This window comes from Convolutriloba macropyga, chromosome 11 (assembly GCF_964194025.1).
Source record: "Convolutriloba macropyga chromosome 11, txConMacr16.3, whole genome shotgun sequence".
Taxonomy (NCBI): Eukaryota; Metazoa; Xenacoelomorpha; order Acoela; family Convolutidae; genus Convolutriloba; species Convolutriloba macropyga.
The window spans coordinates 8,306,407-8,323,044 of NC_134478.1; the positions used below are offsets into that span (position 1 = coordinate 8,306,407).

Below are 16,638 nucleotides of genomic sequence, written 5' to 3' on the forward strand. Positions count from 1 at the left end.
CTTTGTAAAAAATATAGTGAAATTTCAGCGCATTTCTTAAAACTATTTAGTGGATTTGAACGCTTTGTGACAACGATTCCTCAATTTCGAACCATTTAGTTTTCCTTATATAACGATTATATTTTTTCTTAAAAATTGCACTGAAAAGCTCTGAAAATATGTAAGAAATGCGCTGAATTTTCAGTGCATCTCTTACAAAAATTCAACGCATTTCTTCTTAAACTGTCTATTAATATAAAATTAAATTAAATAGAGAGAAGTTCAGGACTCTTTGGCGAAGTGGATTGGGTGAAGGCTGCGGCACCGGAGAGAAGGGTTCGATTCGCAGTGATAGCTATTTTTTGAAAACTCAGCGGTTTTCAGCGCATGTCTTGCAAAGTTTCAGCACATTTCAGCATATTTCAGCGTATTTTTATGTAAGGTTTTTGCACCGAACATTTTGAAAAATCAGCGCATTCCAGCGCATTTCTTACATAAATTTTCTCGACCCGCGATGGGAGGCTACACATCATAGATTTTTTTCTTAGCTGATTATTTGTTTTTTTTTTATTTTTCAGAAACTAAATCCTCCATTTACAAGTTCGATCTGCTGCATAAAACATCTGGACCTGTATCATTAGCTGCATATGCCTGGAATGTTGACCCGTTAACGGCCCCATAGTCACGCAGATCACTATTTTGAAATTTTGGATCCGAATCCCAGACTAAAAGCTCAGTTTGATTTTTGTTTCGGTCCTTGTCGACCCAGATTCCTTCATTTTGGGCATCAGTCACTTGAACAAATGCCGGATGGTCGAGACGACGGAGTTTGTAATGAACTCTGTACGGGTCTTTCAAAATAATTTCATAGCTAGTCCGGAGACTGTTCCCAAAACTTAGGCAGTACGCGATTCCCTCTTCGAATGTCATGTTCCCACGGTAATTCGCGTTGTAGATAGCGACTACGGTTCCCAGTTCAATGTTACAAAGCGAATTGTTGACAATTCTCTCGCCTCGATAGCAATAAATTTCATCGCATACACTTTCCATGTAAAAATCGAATTCGGAATAGTTATAAATATGGTGAGATTTAGTCAAACAACTCGAAGCCCGTAACTCGCCAACTTTGTATTCAAAATCGCAATTATCACCAAGTGAATTTTCAGATTTTCCATCATAACAGTCCAGTAAGTTGGCATTCAAAAAACCAGCATAGTAACAGTTACTGTCGTAAAATAGTGATTCAAAATCAATACTTGCGTCATTTAAGTTCAGCTGGCAGATTTTTTCGTGGCAGAAGTTGTAAGAAAGACATTCGGCAGTTCGCGCGCATAACATGCCACATTCAAGTCTGCTCTTTGTTAGTTGAGTTTTCAAAATATGATTGTTGAGTTTATGGCACTGTCTGACATCTGAGAAAGGCAATGACCTGAAAAAAAGATAGAATTATGTTTCTTTAATGCGGTTAGGTGATAAAGAAACGCAAAACTTAAACTTACTTAACCATTTGTGTGAATCAAATGTATTGTTTGAAAAATTGTTGACTGGGAATATGGAATTGATATACCTCATGGGTCACTAACCCCTAGTTGAGAGAGGAATTTGGCTTTTGAAATACTAATTAATTTGCAAAGTTTCGAGGCTGATCTTGAGCATATTTGATAAGTAAACAAAAGGAGCGAACTTGAGCAATTTAAAGTTGGTGTGAGTTCCTATCTAAACAAAACTCAGCTAGCTTCGCATAGTGATCAAGTTGTCAGAAATAATCAGAATGAAGCTCAGAGGTCCCTGAACGGAAGGAACCAATTATGAATACACCAGAAAAAAGAATGAAAGAGCTTGGGAAACGGCAATGATATTTTAATAAATGAATCCCCCATACCAAAAAATTACACCCCTAAAAACCATTTTGGTATAATAAACGTGAGTATTTATTACCTATAAGTAGCTGCAAGTTTGGGGTTATTGTTTAATGTTTTCAGGAAAGATATAATGGATACGTTTACTTGGAAAAATTAGCGCATATGAAAGCAAACAAAACAAATATCAGAGCTCGGAAAAAGTAGCACTACTAAAATTTTGATACTTACACAGTGCAGGAAATCATAATTGTCAAGAAAGACCGGTAACTAATTTATTGGAGGTTTAAAAGATCAAAAAGATTGCAAAAGAGAGTTTTTAGTGGAAATATAGAGCTATGAAGTGAGTTCGATGATTGAGATGGGACTAATTATTGCTCTGAAGTGTTGTAGAGAAAAGAATAATATGTCCAAAAGAGCAGAAAGAAGGTTTGAAGGAATTTTTGATAGAGAAAAACTCCAAAGTTAAAAAACTAAGCGTCTAGAATTTCACCACCCCCCGCAAGTCCTGAAAACTTATACGTTAGGTCAAAACGTTCGAAAAGAAATGACACGATACGTTTTGTTGATAAAAAACTGATAAGGTTCAGCACGCTTAAGCACAAGAAAATCCATCAGACGCAAAAGAGCGAGTCTGAGAGAAATAGTTACGAGGCTGAGAAACAGTGTTTCGTCAGTCAAAACTAAGAGAAAATTCAAGTGGAGCAGTTGGTTCTCAGAGTGAGAAAATTGTAGTTATTTAGTGAGTTCTTTGCGAAAAACATAGTTGCGTAATTGCAGTTAATGGAACTGCAAAGTTATTCCAAATCGGTGATTGTGAAATTGTAAGTTTCTGGCCGGTAATCTAGTTACTGGGAGGCAGAATTTATTAAAAAATATTTTGACTAGGAAGTGAATTGCATAGGTTTTGGATACTTGTGGATAGTTTGATTGACCCGGTTTGAATTAGTGTGAACTATTAGTTAGTTTTGAAAAATTACTTCTGAATGGTTGGAGTTGTTCAATTAAGTGTTTCTGGCTATAACTTTATTAGTTGCTGGTATTGCATTTCTTGATTATTAATTCAACTATCCGGAGTGAAGTTTTCAACCAGCCGAGAGAGCAAGATAGTTTGGGGACAACACAGTACACTTCTTATTACAAGAGGAACCACCAAACGAATCTTTCGGAACTTTGATAGAGTTTTGGGCGCTAGCCGGTCCGCAGCTAGAAGCCTTCTAACGAAAAAATACAAAATTCTACAGTGGTGCTCCTGGGTGGGCTCTCTTGTTAAAAAGGGAGTTATTCAGAAAATTTAAATACGAATGTGAAGAGAGTTCTGGAGACTTGCAACAAGTGCTCAAAGCTGGCGACTTTCAACGCAGAGCAAGTCGAGGAACACGTTGACGATAGTCGGAACGAGATTACAAGTTTTGTAGATCAAAGGAGATAGAGAGAATTCGAGCAACAGAGACAGGTATTTCCGGGAGGGTTATTTAGGAAGACATTCAGTGATTCTTCTCGGGACAAGGATTCCAACTGAGCATAGTGGTGGAAGTACCCGAGCAGACAGATTGAGGCTATTACTCAGACAGAGACGAGAAGAAGAACTGAAAAGAATTGCTGCAGTAATTGAAGCCACAGAGGAGCCTTCAGAGCAGAGTGAAGCATTTTATAGAACAATGGCAGGATTCTGATTAATAAAACAATTTCCCTCGCCTGGGTATGAAATTTGGGGGACTGGCGTGAGTATTGCTTGGATGTTTGTGCTTTTAACTGGACTGAAGAAGAAGTCAAGAGATATTTGCTAGAGAAGTTGTGTGGTCGGGCTCTTCATGCTTTGAATTTCTTGCCGCATCAATTTTGGAAATCCGATCGAAGTATCGTGCTTGGACTCTTCAAGAAACTTTGTTCTTCTTTGATCTGAGACTGTCCAATAACCCAAAGTTTGGTGAGAATGCGTTTGAGAGATACTTGATAGAGAAAGAGGAATATGAGTAAGCGGTTTTACAGTGTGAAATTGACAGACCAGTTTTTCAAAGTGACGTTGTTGACGGAGAGGAGTTACAGTGCCGAGAGCGAACTCCAAAATCAGACAAAAAGAAAGACGTTCAAGTGAAAACCGATATTATTGTCAAATCAGAGATGACCAAAAAGCCAGCAAAGATTTCTTCGACTAAACGTTGGTCTGCCATAAAAGCTCTTGGTTTTGGGGTAAAAGTAGTGCTGGAAGAGAAGCCGAATTTCAGAGACGGGACGAAAAGAAGCTTTTCAAAGTTGACTTACAGTTTGTCGGGTGTGGAGGCTGCTGCTGATTTGAATGTCATTGGTGGTAATTGCACCTTCAATTTTTACGGAGAGATGGAGGAGCAGATTACGACAAAGACAAAATCTGAAGACGAACAGTTCAAGAAAATGATGGATCGATGCATTGCACGGTGGGACATTGGTAAGAGAATAACAGTTGCCGAACTGGGAAGCAAAACACTCGAGGCAACTGTTAACAGTAAGTTGGAGGATGATGCAATTTTAAGTGAGGACGATTTTAGCGATGACGATAGCTTCTTTGATAGCGACGATAAAAATATTTTTGAATGCATGGACGACGATGTGTTCCTTCAAAACATCTGTGAGCGGCATTCTCTGAATCGTTCGAGTTGGCTGCCAAAAACGGATTGACAGTTGGAAAACAGCTCTCTGAAGGGTTGACTGCTTCTGAATACATCACGTCCGGTCCTTGCATGCCGTACTTTTGGAAATGGATAGATGTTGGAGAAACAGCTATGCCCCATTTTAATTTTGCTCAAAAAGTATATCCGACCACAGCAACAAAAAATATAATTTGAGAAAAATTGATTGACAAGCGTTCACGACAGGGTATAACTAGTATTGGGTCGCAGCACACGGAACAACTTAGTTTGGCCCGAACTTCAACTGAAGATAACTATGAGAAATTACAAGCGAAATTTGTAATCTCCCCAACAGACGATGCGTATTGTGAAGCGACTGAGAGTTGTGAAAACACGGTGGCAAAAGCAAACGCGGAAGGATTATCAGAATTGAGCAAAGAAGAAAAATTGACTGCACTAGCAAAATTTGGCGAAAATTTTTTCATCAGGATCTGGGAAGAATGCACAATTGATGAAACAGACACAAAAGAAAACGAGGACTCAATCGTTGCCGCCATTGTTGGAGGAAGCGGTGATATTATACAGGAAAGCAGAATTGTTTTTGGAACTTTGCGTCAGCAGTCAGCGCCTGCAACTTTCAAAATGGTGTAGAATCAGAGCTACGATGCAGAAATAGCGGTTCCTGATGAATCAGTTTTTGATAATGTTTTTGAACATTCAACTGCTGATGAATTAGTGAAGTTCAACGCTTTCGTTGAGGGTCAAAGTGGAAGTGGTGTTGGTTCGCATGATGTGGTCTGTGGCTTAGTTCAGATGAAGTTGGAAGGGCCAGGCAACTCAGAAGGGAAAGTATTGCCAAAAGATGGAAACAAAATAACTGCAGGAAGAGTCCAAGTGTCAAACTTGGATAATGGGCAGCAAGATTGGCCATTGAGGATAGATCACGAGAAAAACGGTTCATTTAATTGGGAGCCTCAATTACTTGGCTCAGACGAAAAAAACTCAGAATTGTGTTTCTCCTATGTTGCAATTGATGGAATTATTCACAGCGAACAATCTGTAAAAAACGCGATTGAGCAGTCACTGATGGTGGGGCAATGCGAAGTTTCTACTGCAAAAGAAGTCTTTCTCCGAAAAATTTCAACTAGCGAAGCGGAATGTGAAATGTTGCACGTACACAAGGTAGAGTTAGGTGACTACAAGTTGTTGATACCTTCAAAGACAAGTGATCTGGAGATGAACATGCCGAATGATGGAGCAAGAGCAAAAAGCTTGTGCATTTAATTTTGGAGAAAATGTAGTGGCAGTACACTTCGAGAATTCTTTTTCGAAGCAAGATAGCAAACAGAAACAGTCTTCGGGTTTCGAAGTCAAGAAAGCAATAGCTACTGATCGAAATCAGTTGTCGATGTGCTCATCTGGCCGAGAAGAGATAGTACAATATAGAAGGGAGGTGTCTCGTAGTTCTTTGCCGAACCTGTTGAGGTTGAGTGACCACCGGAGAGGTCTTGTATTGGAGTACCCTGAAATGTACACCCTGTTGTTTGGAAAACAAAATGTCAGCCGGAAATAGAAGTTGAACAAACTAATTTTTGGGGATCAGTCATCCAGTGGAGTGTGGCGCAAACGAAAGAAAAAGCTGACGAATGAGAATGGAGGCGGTCATCCCTTCAAGCATCAGAGGAAGAAAGAGGCGTTGAGAAAGTTGGTTAAGTTGAGCTGTCTGATGTGAGAGCTAGTTATTCTGATCTGACGATGCTGCTCTTATGATTGGGAGTTATTATGCCATAAATTAAATCAAAAGATCACAATTGAATCAACAAATCTGCTGTTAATTTTCAAAGTGCATGTGCTCTTAATGACATAAACCATTGGAAAAGAGATGGTCAGTTTAATCGAAATGTACGGAATTTAGACTAGGATTAAGAATTAGGGTTGTTGGTATGGTATTGTTTTGATTGTGAGCTTCTTTTTGGCCAGAGCTTTTTCTTTAAAAAGAATTGTTTGACGACTGTGTGACTCATATATTTGATCATGCTGATATCTTCTAATTATTTTTTAATCAGTAAACGGTGCTCTGGGCATTTCCTAATTTTCATTTACCTGGAACTCTATTTAAATGGTTCACACTAACGGATGTTCACTAAATGTCTATTTGAAGAACGCTCTGTACAAAAGAGAGGGTGTGTTAGTACACAAGGACCAACGGATTTTTTTTATTATTCGGAGAATAATAGTCTAGAAGGGTGGAGTGTGGAATTGATATCAATCATGGGTCACTAACCCCTAGTTGAGAGAAGAATTTGGTTTTTGTAATACTGATTAATTTGCAAAGTTTCGAGGCTGATCTTGAGCCTATTTGATAAGTAAACAAAAGCAGCGAACTTGAGAATTTTAAAATTGGTGTGAAATCTTATGTAAACAAAACACAGCTAGCTTCGCGAAGTGATCAATCTGTCAGAAATAGTCAAAATGAAACTCAGAGGTCATTAAACTTGGAAGGAACCAAGTATGTTAGACTAATAGTTTGTCGGGTGTGGAGGCTGCTGCCAATTTGAATGTCATTGGTGGTAATTGCACCTTCAATTTTTACGCAGAGATGGAGGAGCAGATTACGACAAAGACAGACAAAATCTGAAGATGAACAGTTCAAGAAAATGATAGATCAATGCATTGCACGGTGGGACATTGGTAAGAGAATAACAGTTGCCGAACTGGGAAGCAAAACACTCGAGGCAACTGTTAACAGTAAGTTGGGGGATGATGCAATTTTAAGTGAGGACGATTTTAGCGATGACGATAGCTTCTTTGATAGCGACGATAAAAATATTTTTGAATGCATGGACGACGATGTGTTCCTTCAAAACATCTGTGAGCGGCATACTCTGAATCGTTCGAGTTGGCTGCCAAAAACGGATTGACAGTTGGAAAACAGCTCTCTGAAGGGTTGACTGCTTCTGAATACATCACGTCCGGTCCTTGCATGCCGTACTTTTGGAAATGGATAGATGTTGGAGAAACAGCTATGCCCCATTTTAATTTTGCTCAATAAGTATATCCGACCACAGCAACAAAAAATATAATTTGAGAAAAATTGATTGACAAGCGTTCACGACAGGGTATAACTAGTATTGGGTCGCAGCACACGGAACAACTTAGTTTGGCCCGAACTTCAACTGAAGATAACTATGAGAAATTACAAGCGAAATTTGTAATCTCCCCAACAGACGATGCGTATTGTGAAGCGACTGAGAGTTGTGAAAACACGGTGGCAAAGGCAAACGCGGAAGGATTATCAGAATTGAGCAAAGAAGAAAAATTGACTGCACTAGCAAAATTTGGCGAAAATTTTTTCATCAGGATCTGGGAAGAATGCACAATTGATGAAACAGACACAACAGAAAACGAGGACTCAATCGTTGCCGCCATTGTTGGAGGAAGCGGTGATATTATACAGGAAAGCAGAATTGTTTTTGGAACTTTGCGTCAGCAGCTAGCGCCTGCAACTATCAAAATGGTGGAGAATCAGAGCTACGATGCAGAAAGAGCAGTTCCTGATTAATCAGTTTTTGATAATGATTTTGAACATTCAACTGCTGAGGAATTAGACAAGTTCAACGCTTTCGTTGAGGGTCAAAGTGGAAGTGGTGTTGGTTCGCATGATGTGGTCTGTGGCTTAGTTCAGATGAAGTTGGAAGGGCCAGGCAACTCAGAAGGGAAAATATTGCCAAAAGATGGAAACAAAATAACTGCAGGAAGAGTCCAAGAGTCAAACTTGGATAATGGGCGGCAAGATTGGCCATTGAGGATAGATCACGAGAAAAACGGTTCATTTAATTGGGAGCCTCAATTACTTGGCTCAGACGAAAAAAACTCAGAATTGTGTTTCTCCTATGTTGCAATTGATGGAATTATTCACAGCGAACAATCTGTAAAAAACGCGATTGAGCAGTCACTGATGGTGGGGCAATGCGAAGTTTCTACTGCAAAAGAAGTCTTTCTCCGAAAAATTTCAACTAGCGAAGCGGAATGTGAAATGTTGCACGTACACAAGGTAGAGTTAGGTGACTACAAGTTGTTGATACCTTCAAAGACAAGTGAGCTGGAGATGAACATGCCGAATGATGGAGCAAGAGCAAAAAGCTTGTGCATTTAATTTTGGAGAAAATGTAGTGGCAGTACACTTCGAGAGTTCTTTTTCGAAGCAAGATAGCAAACAGAAACAGTCTTCGGGTTTCGAAGTCAAGAAAGCAATAGCTACTGATCGAAGTCAGTTGTCGATGTGCTCATCTGGCCGAGAAGAGATAGTAGATAGTACAATATAGAAGGGCGGTGTCTCGTAGTTCTTTGCCGAACGTGTTGAGGTTGAGTGACCACCGGAGAGGTCTTGTATTGGAGTACCCTGAAATGTACACCCTGTTGTTTGGAAAACAAAATGTCAGCCGGAAATAGAAGTTGAACAAACTAATTTTTGGGGATCAGTCATCCAGTGGAGTGTGGCGCAAACGAAAGAAAAAGCTGACGAATGAGAATGGAGGCGGTCATCCCTTCAAGCATCAGAGGAAGAAAGAGGCGTTGAGAAAGTTGGTTAAGTTGAGCTGTCTGATGTGAGAGCTAGTTATTCTGATCTGACGATGCTGCTCTTATGATTGGGAGTTATTATGCCATAAATTAAATCAAAAGATCACAATTGAATCAACAAATCTGCTGTTAATTTTCAAAGTGCATGTGCTCTTAATGACATAAACCATTGGAAAAGAGATGGTCAGTTTAATCGAAATGTACGGAATTAAGACTAGGATTAAGAATTAGGGTTGTTGGTATGGTATAGTTTTGATTGTGAGCTTTTTTTTGGCCAGAGCTTTTTCTTTAAAAAGAATTGTTTGACGACTGTGTGACTCATATATATGATCATGCTGATATCTTCTAATTATTTTTTAATCAGTAAACGGTGCTCTGGGCATTTCCTAATTTTCATTTACTTGGAACTCTATTTAAATGGTTCACACTAACGGATGTTCACTAAATGTCTATACGAAGAACGCTCTGTACAAAGGAGAGGGTGTGTTAGTACACAAGGACCAACGGATTTTTTTTATTATTCGGAGAATAATAGTCTAGAAGGGTGGAGTGTGGAATTGATATCAATCATGGGTCACTAACCCCTAGTTGAGAGAAGAATTTGGCTTTTGTAATACTGATTAATTTGCAAAGTTTCGAGGCTGATCTTGAGCCTATTTGATAAGTAAACAAAAGCAGCGAACTTGAGAATTTTAAAGTTGGTGTGAAATCGCAAAGTGATCAATCTGTCAGAAATAGTCAAAATGAAACTCAGAGGTCATTAAACGGAAGGAACCAAGTATGAATACACCAGAAAAAAGAATGAAAGAGCTTGGGAAAAATGCAAAGATATTTTAACAAATGAATCCCCAAAACCACAAAATTACACCCCTAAAAGCCATTTTGGTATAATAAACGTGAGTATTTATTACCTATTAGTAGCTGCAAGTTTGGGGTTATTGTTTAATGTTTTCAGGAAAGATGTAATGGATACGTTTACTTGGAAAAATTAGTGCATATAAAGGCAAATAAAACAAAAATCAGAGCTCGGAAAAAGTAGCACTACTAAAATTTTGGTACTTACACAGTGCAGGAAATCATAATTGTCAAGAAAGAGCGGTAACTAATGTATTGGAGGTTTAAAAGATCAAAAAGATTGCAAAAGAGAGCTTTTAGTGGAAATATGGAGCTATGAAGTGAGTTCGATGTTTAAGATGAGACTAATTATTGCTCTGAAGTGCTGTAGAGAAAAGAATAATAAGTCCAAAAGAGCATAAGGGTGGTTTGAAGGAGTTTCTGATAGAGAGAAACTCCAAAGTTACAAAACTAAGCGTCTAGAATTTCACCACCCCCCCGCAAGTCCTGAAAACCCTACTTCCTCAAGTCCGATTGTGCTGAAATTTTAACTGGTGACACTTTGGACAATTGCATATGCCTCGAGAAAAAGAGCGAGCACTTTTCGCCAACCCAAAGCTGTTTTTTTTGCTTTTAAAACAAACAAATAGAGGCGGTAACTGAATATTTGTTGAACTTTCACGAAAGAAGGAATGCTTTTAACAGAGTCAAAACCTCTACCCAAAACTACATTTAAAAGTTAACAACACAAATTAGCTATCGCTCAGTTTAAAGTATTAACGCTGACGACTATTCTACAAAGAAAAATGCAAAAAGATCTAAAATTTCCCTGATTTTTCTACTATTGTGATCATAAAGAGAACCGTTAAAAAATGGTTGAAAACAGACATTGTAACATCACAATGGGAAACAAAGCATCATTAGCACCAATCAGACATATCCATAGCTGTGAAAACATAACAACTAGCTTGCATGTATAAAGATTAAGTGACATAGCACATGATTTTTTGTGAATCCTGAAACTAGCAAACCGTTTAAACCACGAAATTTGGGTCATCTTGAGCAAACATTTACGTAAGATTATCTAGTGCGCATGACCAACAATCTACGCCAATTAATACGCTTATACGTTAGGTCAAAACGTTCGAAAAGAAACGACACGTTACGTTTTGATGATAAAAAACTGATAAAGTTGAGCACCCTTAAGCACAAGAAAATCCATCAGACGCGAAAGAGCGAGTCTGAGAGAAAGACTTACGAGGCTGAGAAACAGTGTTTCGTCAGTCGAAACTAAGAGAAAATTCAAGTGGAGCAGTTGGTTCTCAGAGTGAGAAAATTGTAGTTATTTAGTGAGTTCTTTGCGAAAAAACAGTTGAGTAGTTGCACTTAGTGGAACTGCAAAGTTATCCAAAATCGGTTATTGTGAAAATTGTAAGTTTCTGGCCAGTAACCTAGTTAGTGGGAGGCAGAATTTTTTAAAAAATAATTTGACTAGGAAGTGAATTGCATAGATTTTGGATACTTGTGGAGAGTTTGATTGACCTGGTTTGAATTAGTGTGAACTATTAGTTAGTTTTGAAAAATTACTTCTGAATGGTTGGAGTTATTCAATTAAGTGTTTCTGGCTATAACTTTAATAGTTGCTGGTATTGCATTTCTTGATTATTAATTCAACCATCCGGAGTGAAGTTTTCAACCAGCCGATAGAGCAACATAGTTTGGGGACAACACAGTACACTCCCTATTACAAGAGGAACCACCAAACAAATCTTTCGGAACTTTGATAGAGTTTTGGGCGCTAGCCGGTCACCAGCTAGAAGCCTTCTAACGCAAAAATACAAAATTCTACAGGGAATGCCATGTTTTCAATTAGCTGTAAAATAACTTAAAGCTACGAAGTGTCTCGATTTGTCAGTTCTTTTGGTCCAACAATGACCCGAGTCAAACAACCGAGCCTCAATGTATGGTTATAAATAGCAACTCGTTCTCATCAGAAAACATGAAGAGACTCTGACTTAGAACACAATTTTATGAAAGTTTTTTGAAGTTAAAGATTAGGATTTGTTTAACTTCTCCGCATTTTTAGTGAGTCAAGCGAAGATTAAGAATTATTAAGTAACTCACTCGTTTAGTAAGCATCTCAGATTTAACAATCATTTTTTCATAGCACGGTTTTTGTTCAACATCATCTCAATTTAAAGAGAAAATCTGTTTTTATAGTTGATCAAAAACTTCGGAAGTCAAAACGGGTGGTTTCAGCTGGTTATTTTGTCAAGCTAATTGAAAAAAGAATTTATTGAAATTTCCTGTTCAAAAGAGTGTCGTCGATTGAGCCATGATGGTAATAGTTTTTATTGAGTAGCCTCATTTCAAAATTTGTAAAATCACCAATTCCCAAGCTGCACAATTTTATATGTTTAGTAGCTTCGTGGTTATTGCACCTTAAGAGGCAACAATTAAAATGACTATATGAAGAGCTAACTTTAGGAAACCCATTATGAGACGTAAAAGTCTTTGAAGAAAAATTTTTGGAAAAATTTGCCAGCACTTGATATTGCAACATCTCGACCCAATTTTTCTCAATGAAATAAAACCTTCGAATGTTGTTGGATTCTATTTCGGTATTGTGATAAGTTCCATTTTTGAAATTTGAGTAAGACAATTTTATGACCTGGAACGACATGAATTGTTCATAAAAGTGAATTTTAGGCAAATGAAGTTTAAATAAGGAAGTTTTAAAGCACCAGAGATCGGTTCGGCCACTATTACTTGTTCTGTGAGGAAAAGCAGAAGATAGATGTTATACTAAACTGCTCTTTAAAATGCTAAAGAAGAATTAATGGAAACTTTTTTATTAAGAATTGCTACACAAAGTGGTCAAGGTAATCTTGACTGCATTTAGGAAATCGTTCAAACTCAACCACGAAACCGATCCAGAACGTTTTTCTGGCTTCCAAAATTTAGTTAAAATTGATTGTTTTGTTTAATCTGGTGCTCAACGACTGTGCAATATTATTTTTAGTTGCTTCTAGATGTTGATAATAATGCGGAGCATTGGCGTAACAAAAATTCAATCTAAACTGAAGCCAAAAAGTTGGCATAGTTTATCTAAAATGGTTTCGTGGTTACAATTCATTTGTTCATTTAATTAAGTTTCTATTAACCCAGCAAGAATTGGAGATATAAAAAAGAGTTTTCCTCAGATTTCACTGTCGATCACATTCTATTTGCTGTGAACATGACAAGATCTTGGCAAAATTATCCGCGATTAAGTATGCTTCTTATCAAGGCTATCCAGTTTCTTTTCAATGGAAAACAATAAAGTTTACTACAGTCGACCTTTATAACAGAACACAGTTTTTATCTACAATCAGATAAAAGATATTTATGTGAGATTTGAAAATAAATTAAGTTTAAACTTGATGAAATTAAAATTTTATAATCACAGATTAATTATCAGTTTTGAAAAGGCTTTGTTTGCCTACAGAGAACGTTTTCAAATATTATGCTGGCGGATTTCTGCTCAAACGTTTATCCCAATTTCCTCTTCTTTCCTTATTTCAAGATTCTATATACCATTTTTTATCCACCGTGTCCAATAATTCCTGTGATAATTCAATGAAAAAAGAAACATTAAAACTCAATGTGTTGTACCATTAATAATTTTGTTTGAAACGTTTATGGTAAACCAACAACAACAGTAATTGTTCCATTGCCGTCAACACGAGCCCATTTTTTCAGCACTTTTTCCTCACTTTCCTAGAATATTTGTTTTCAGCCTTAAAGAGTCAGATAATGTAATTTTAAATTTATACCTCCACCTCAGAAAACTTTTCTAAACAAGCATACTTAAAGTTTCGAATTTTAAGTTTCAGCAAGTAAAGCCCTGATGAGATCTAAAATCACGTTTTGCATTATATTAAAATATAATATATTGTTTGTGATATTTCTACGATTTTACACTGATCCACCAAGGGAAAATAATAAACATAAAGCAGTCACTTCAATCATTTTTGTGCTTTTATTGTGGTCACAGCATATTTGAACATAACCAAGTATATTGCTAGACGTTACCATAAGTAAACAGTGCTGTATCGAAAATGGTGCCGTATAATAATGGAAATCTCGTGGGCCAGTATAATTTTTCCGATGCTAAAGAAATAACGAAAAAAATTCTTTTTTTTTCAGTTTTTTTATGGTCTCGCAGCTCATTTAGCGGCAAATATTGGAAAAATTTAGCAATTCTGAGTTTCGCATAACTTAATATTAAATAACAATATTTGTTGCCTTTATACTTATCACAATAATAACATTTATATTGATTAAGACACATCCTTCAGACAGATATAAACAGAGATTAAAATACAGAGAGAACGAAAGATCGTAAAAACAAGTCAATATTGGTTAATAAGCTAAATTGATTGATTTTAATTAACAGATTGGTTTTAGACGATTTCTGAAATCTGTTATATTTATCTTCTGATCACTTCCTTGGAAATTTTGTCACATTTTACAGAAAAAGTTAAAAAGGTACCATTTAAGAACTTTCAACTTCAAAATTTTTACCTGTCAGCAAATGGAATCGTATTAATTTCACTGGAACTAACTTCAAACGTCATATGAGCCAAAAATAAATATGACCAAAGTGAAGGCAACATGTCATCATACTAGTTAATGGTCGGTAAGCAATTTTAAAATGGTGTTTTTTAACCACTGCTTTCGAATTAAACTAACAATGAAAAAAGATGCATACGCGAGTCAGTTTTGAGCTGAGGAAAATGCCACCGAAGTTTGAGCCTATGAGGAGCTGTAAAAATTAAGGAATTTATTAAGTATTGCTTACAGCAGCTGGTGAAATACCTTCGCGAAATACATATATACTTATTGATTGATTGTAATCAAAAATTTACTGAACGGATACTTGAGATCTTAAAGCATTTCACGTCACATGCAATTCTTAGAAGAAAAATTAATGAAATTAAAGCAGAAGTTTTAATCAAGAAAGCGAAATTGCCTTGTGTTCTGACCTGAAGAATAGAGTTCTGAAAAAAGTCTTATACATTTTTAAAACTAAGTTGCGGTATCAATTGAAATCTCCTTGTTTAAAAATTAATGTTATTCAGCAGTCTTCTTTCTCTATTTAAATTATTACAATACGATTCAATAAAATTAGTCGTGTTCTATCCTCCTAATTAAATTATGAATGGAGAAAAACAACTGAAGATTAAAAAATGCTATTTTCCTTAAGATCATATTTTTGGAAAAGGAATGGAAAGGAATATCATTTTTTTCGCAATACAGAAAGAGGTTTCAGTCAAGATTTTCATAAATTGTAGTTTTTGTTTTTTTAACTCGAAAATTTGATAAATAAGAATGTCCGATCCAATAGTCACGTATACGGCTTTCATGGAACTTCTTTGAAATGAAAACTGATTTCTCCTCTGAGATAATCATCTTATGACATAAAAATTCAGAATTATTTAATTAGAAAAAAAAGTTCCGAAAATCAAAATTTTCACATATTTTTGCTAATTTTTATGTTGCCAAAACCCTGAAGCACTATTTTTGGGCGCAAGGTCAAACCATCAAAACGACCAAATTTTTGTCATAATTTTAAAAGGATGAGACAAATAAACGAAAAACTGGAAATCATAACATTTTTTAATTCACTATCTAACAAACGGAGAAATTTAATCTTTAGAGTGTGCAAAAAAAACAAAATGTATCCTAGATCTTAACTACTCAGCAATAACCACATTTCTTTATGATCACTTACAATAGTCTTTATGAGGACAACTTTAATTTTGGAATGAGAGCAAATTGAATCAAGCAAAAATTAGGAAATCAAACTTGAGAAAGTCAATCTAGAGCGAGTGCGTGTTCCAGAACAAAAGAGCAAAAACGACAAATAAGAATTGTGCATGAAATCACCCTCGAACACGCGCTTACAGCATTAGCTCCATTGTTTGTTTGAGAGTAAAAGAGCATCTTGAAGGGATCACTTTTATGAAACAACCAAAAAAGTAGAAGTTAGGTAAATAGGTAAAATTATCTAACTGAGACGACCGACATATTAAGTTAATGATAATGTTTGAAATTTGAACGAGGAATGAACTCATTTTTTTTAAGAAGAAACAATCACTAGATAAAGTACTCTTTTAGGCAAAACCACTATACATTATGTAGGAAAGGAAAGTTGAACTTCAGCGTTTTTCGGAAAAGAACCAAATTAATACTGACCTCGAATTATTTCCGACACCAAAGCAAATTCTTAAATTGAAACCGTACGAAGACAATAATGGTAAAGAAATTCAAACTAATGAGAACGGTTGAATAAAAAATTTTGATCCCGATAAAGATTCTATGATAAATCTACCAAAAAAATCTCCTACGCGTAGTGAAGGATGAGAAACCCATATTAGGAGCCTAGGTTATCAAAGTCATGAATGAACTTCTGAAAACTTTTCCCGAAAAGGTATTTTCACACAAAGATTCGGAACTTTTGGTAAAAATAGGTCTAAACTATCATAACAAAACAAAGATAAGCAGTATATTTATGGCTCAATTTTAGCCAATTTTTGTAACTAAATCAGTCTGAGATACTTATATTGTCGTGATAATCGAAATTGCGGAGTAAACCTGATTCGATGAGTGGGTTAACAGATCTCTGTCGTGGTTCTGAAAGTTGTGAAAATTGTTTGAAATTAGTAAATTTGGGTAACTATAGTTTTTGTTAATTTAACTGAGTAAATATTCCACAATCTTCATTTTCTAGA

General features: G+C 36.4%; 1 protein-coding gene across 2 annotated transcripts; it reads right to left on the reverse strand.

Moving 5' to 3' along the window:
* Positions 1-558: 558 nt before the first annotated feature.
* LOC142349581 (uncharacterized) lies at positions 559-14,499 on the reverse strand. 2 transcript variants are annotated; one of them, XM_075401241.1, is made up of 2 exons: positions 14,429-14,499; positions 559-1,408 (listed from the first exon to the last, which is right to left on the reverse strand). In XM_075401241.1, the coding sequence occupies exons 1-2, from the start codon at positions 14,479-14,481 to the stop codon at positions 574-576; spliced, it is 888 nt and encodes a 295-aa protein (XP_075257356.1). In that variant the 5' UTR covers positions 14,482-14,499; the 3' UTR covers positions 559-573. The 2 variants fall into 2 exon arrangements, with proteins under 2 accessions (XP_075257356.1, XP_075257357.1); XM_075401242.1 differs by lacking the exon at positions 14,429-14,499 and adding an exon at positions 1,479-1,582.
* Between the last annotated feature and the right edge of the window lie 2,139 nt (positions 14,500-16,638).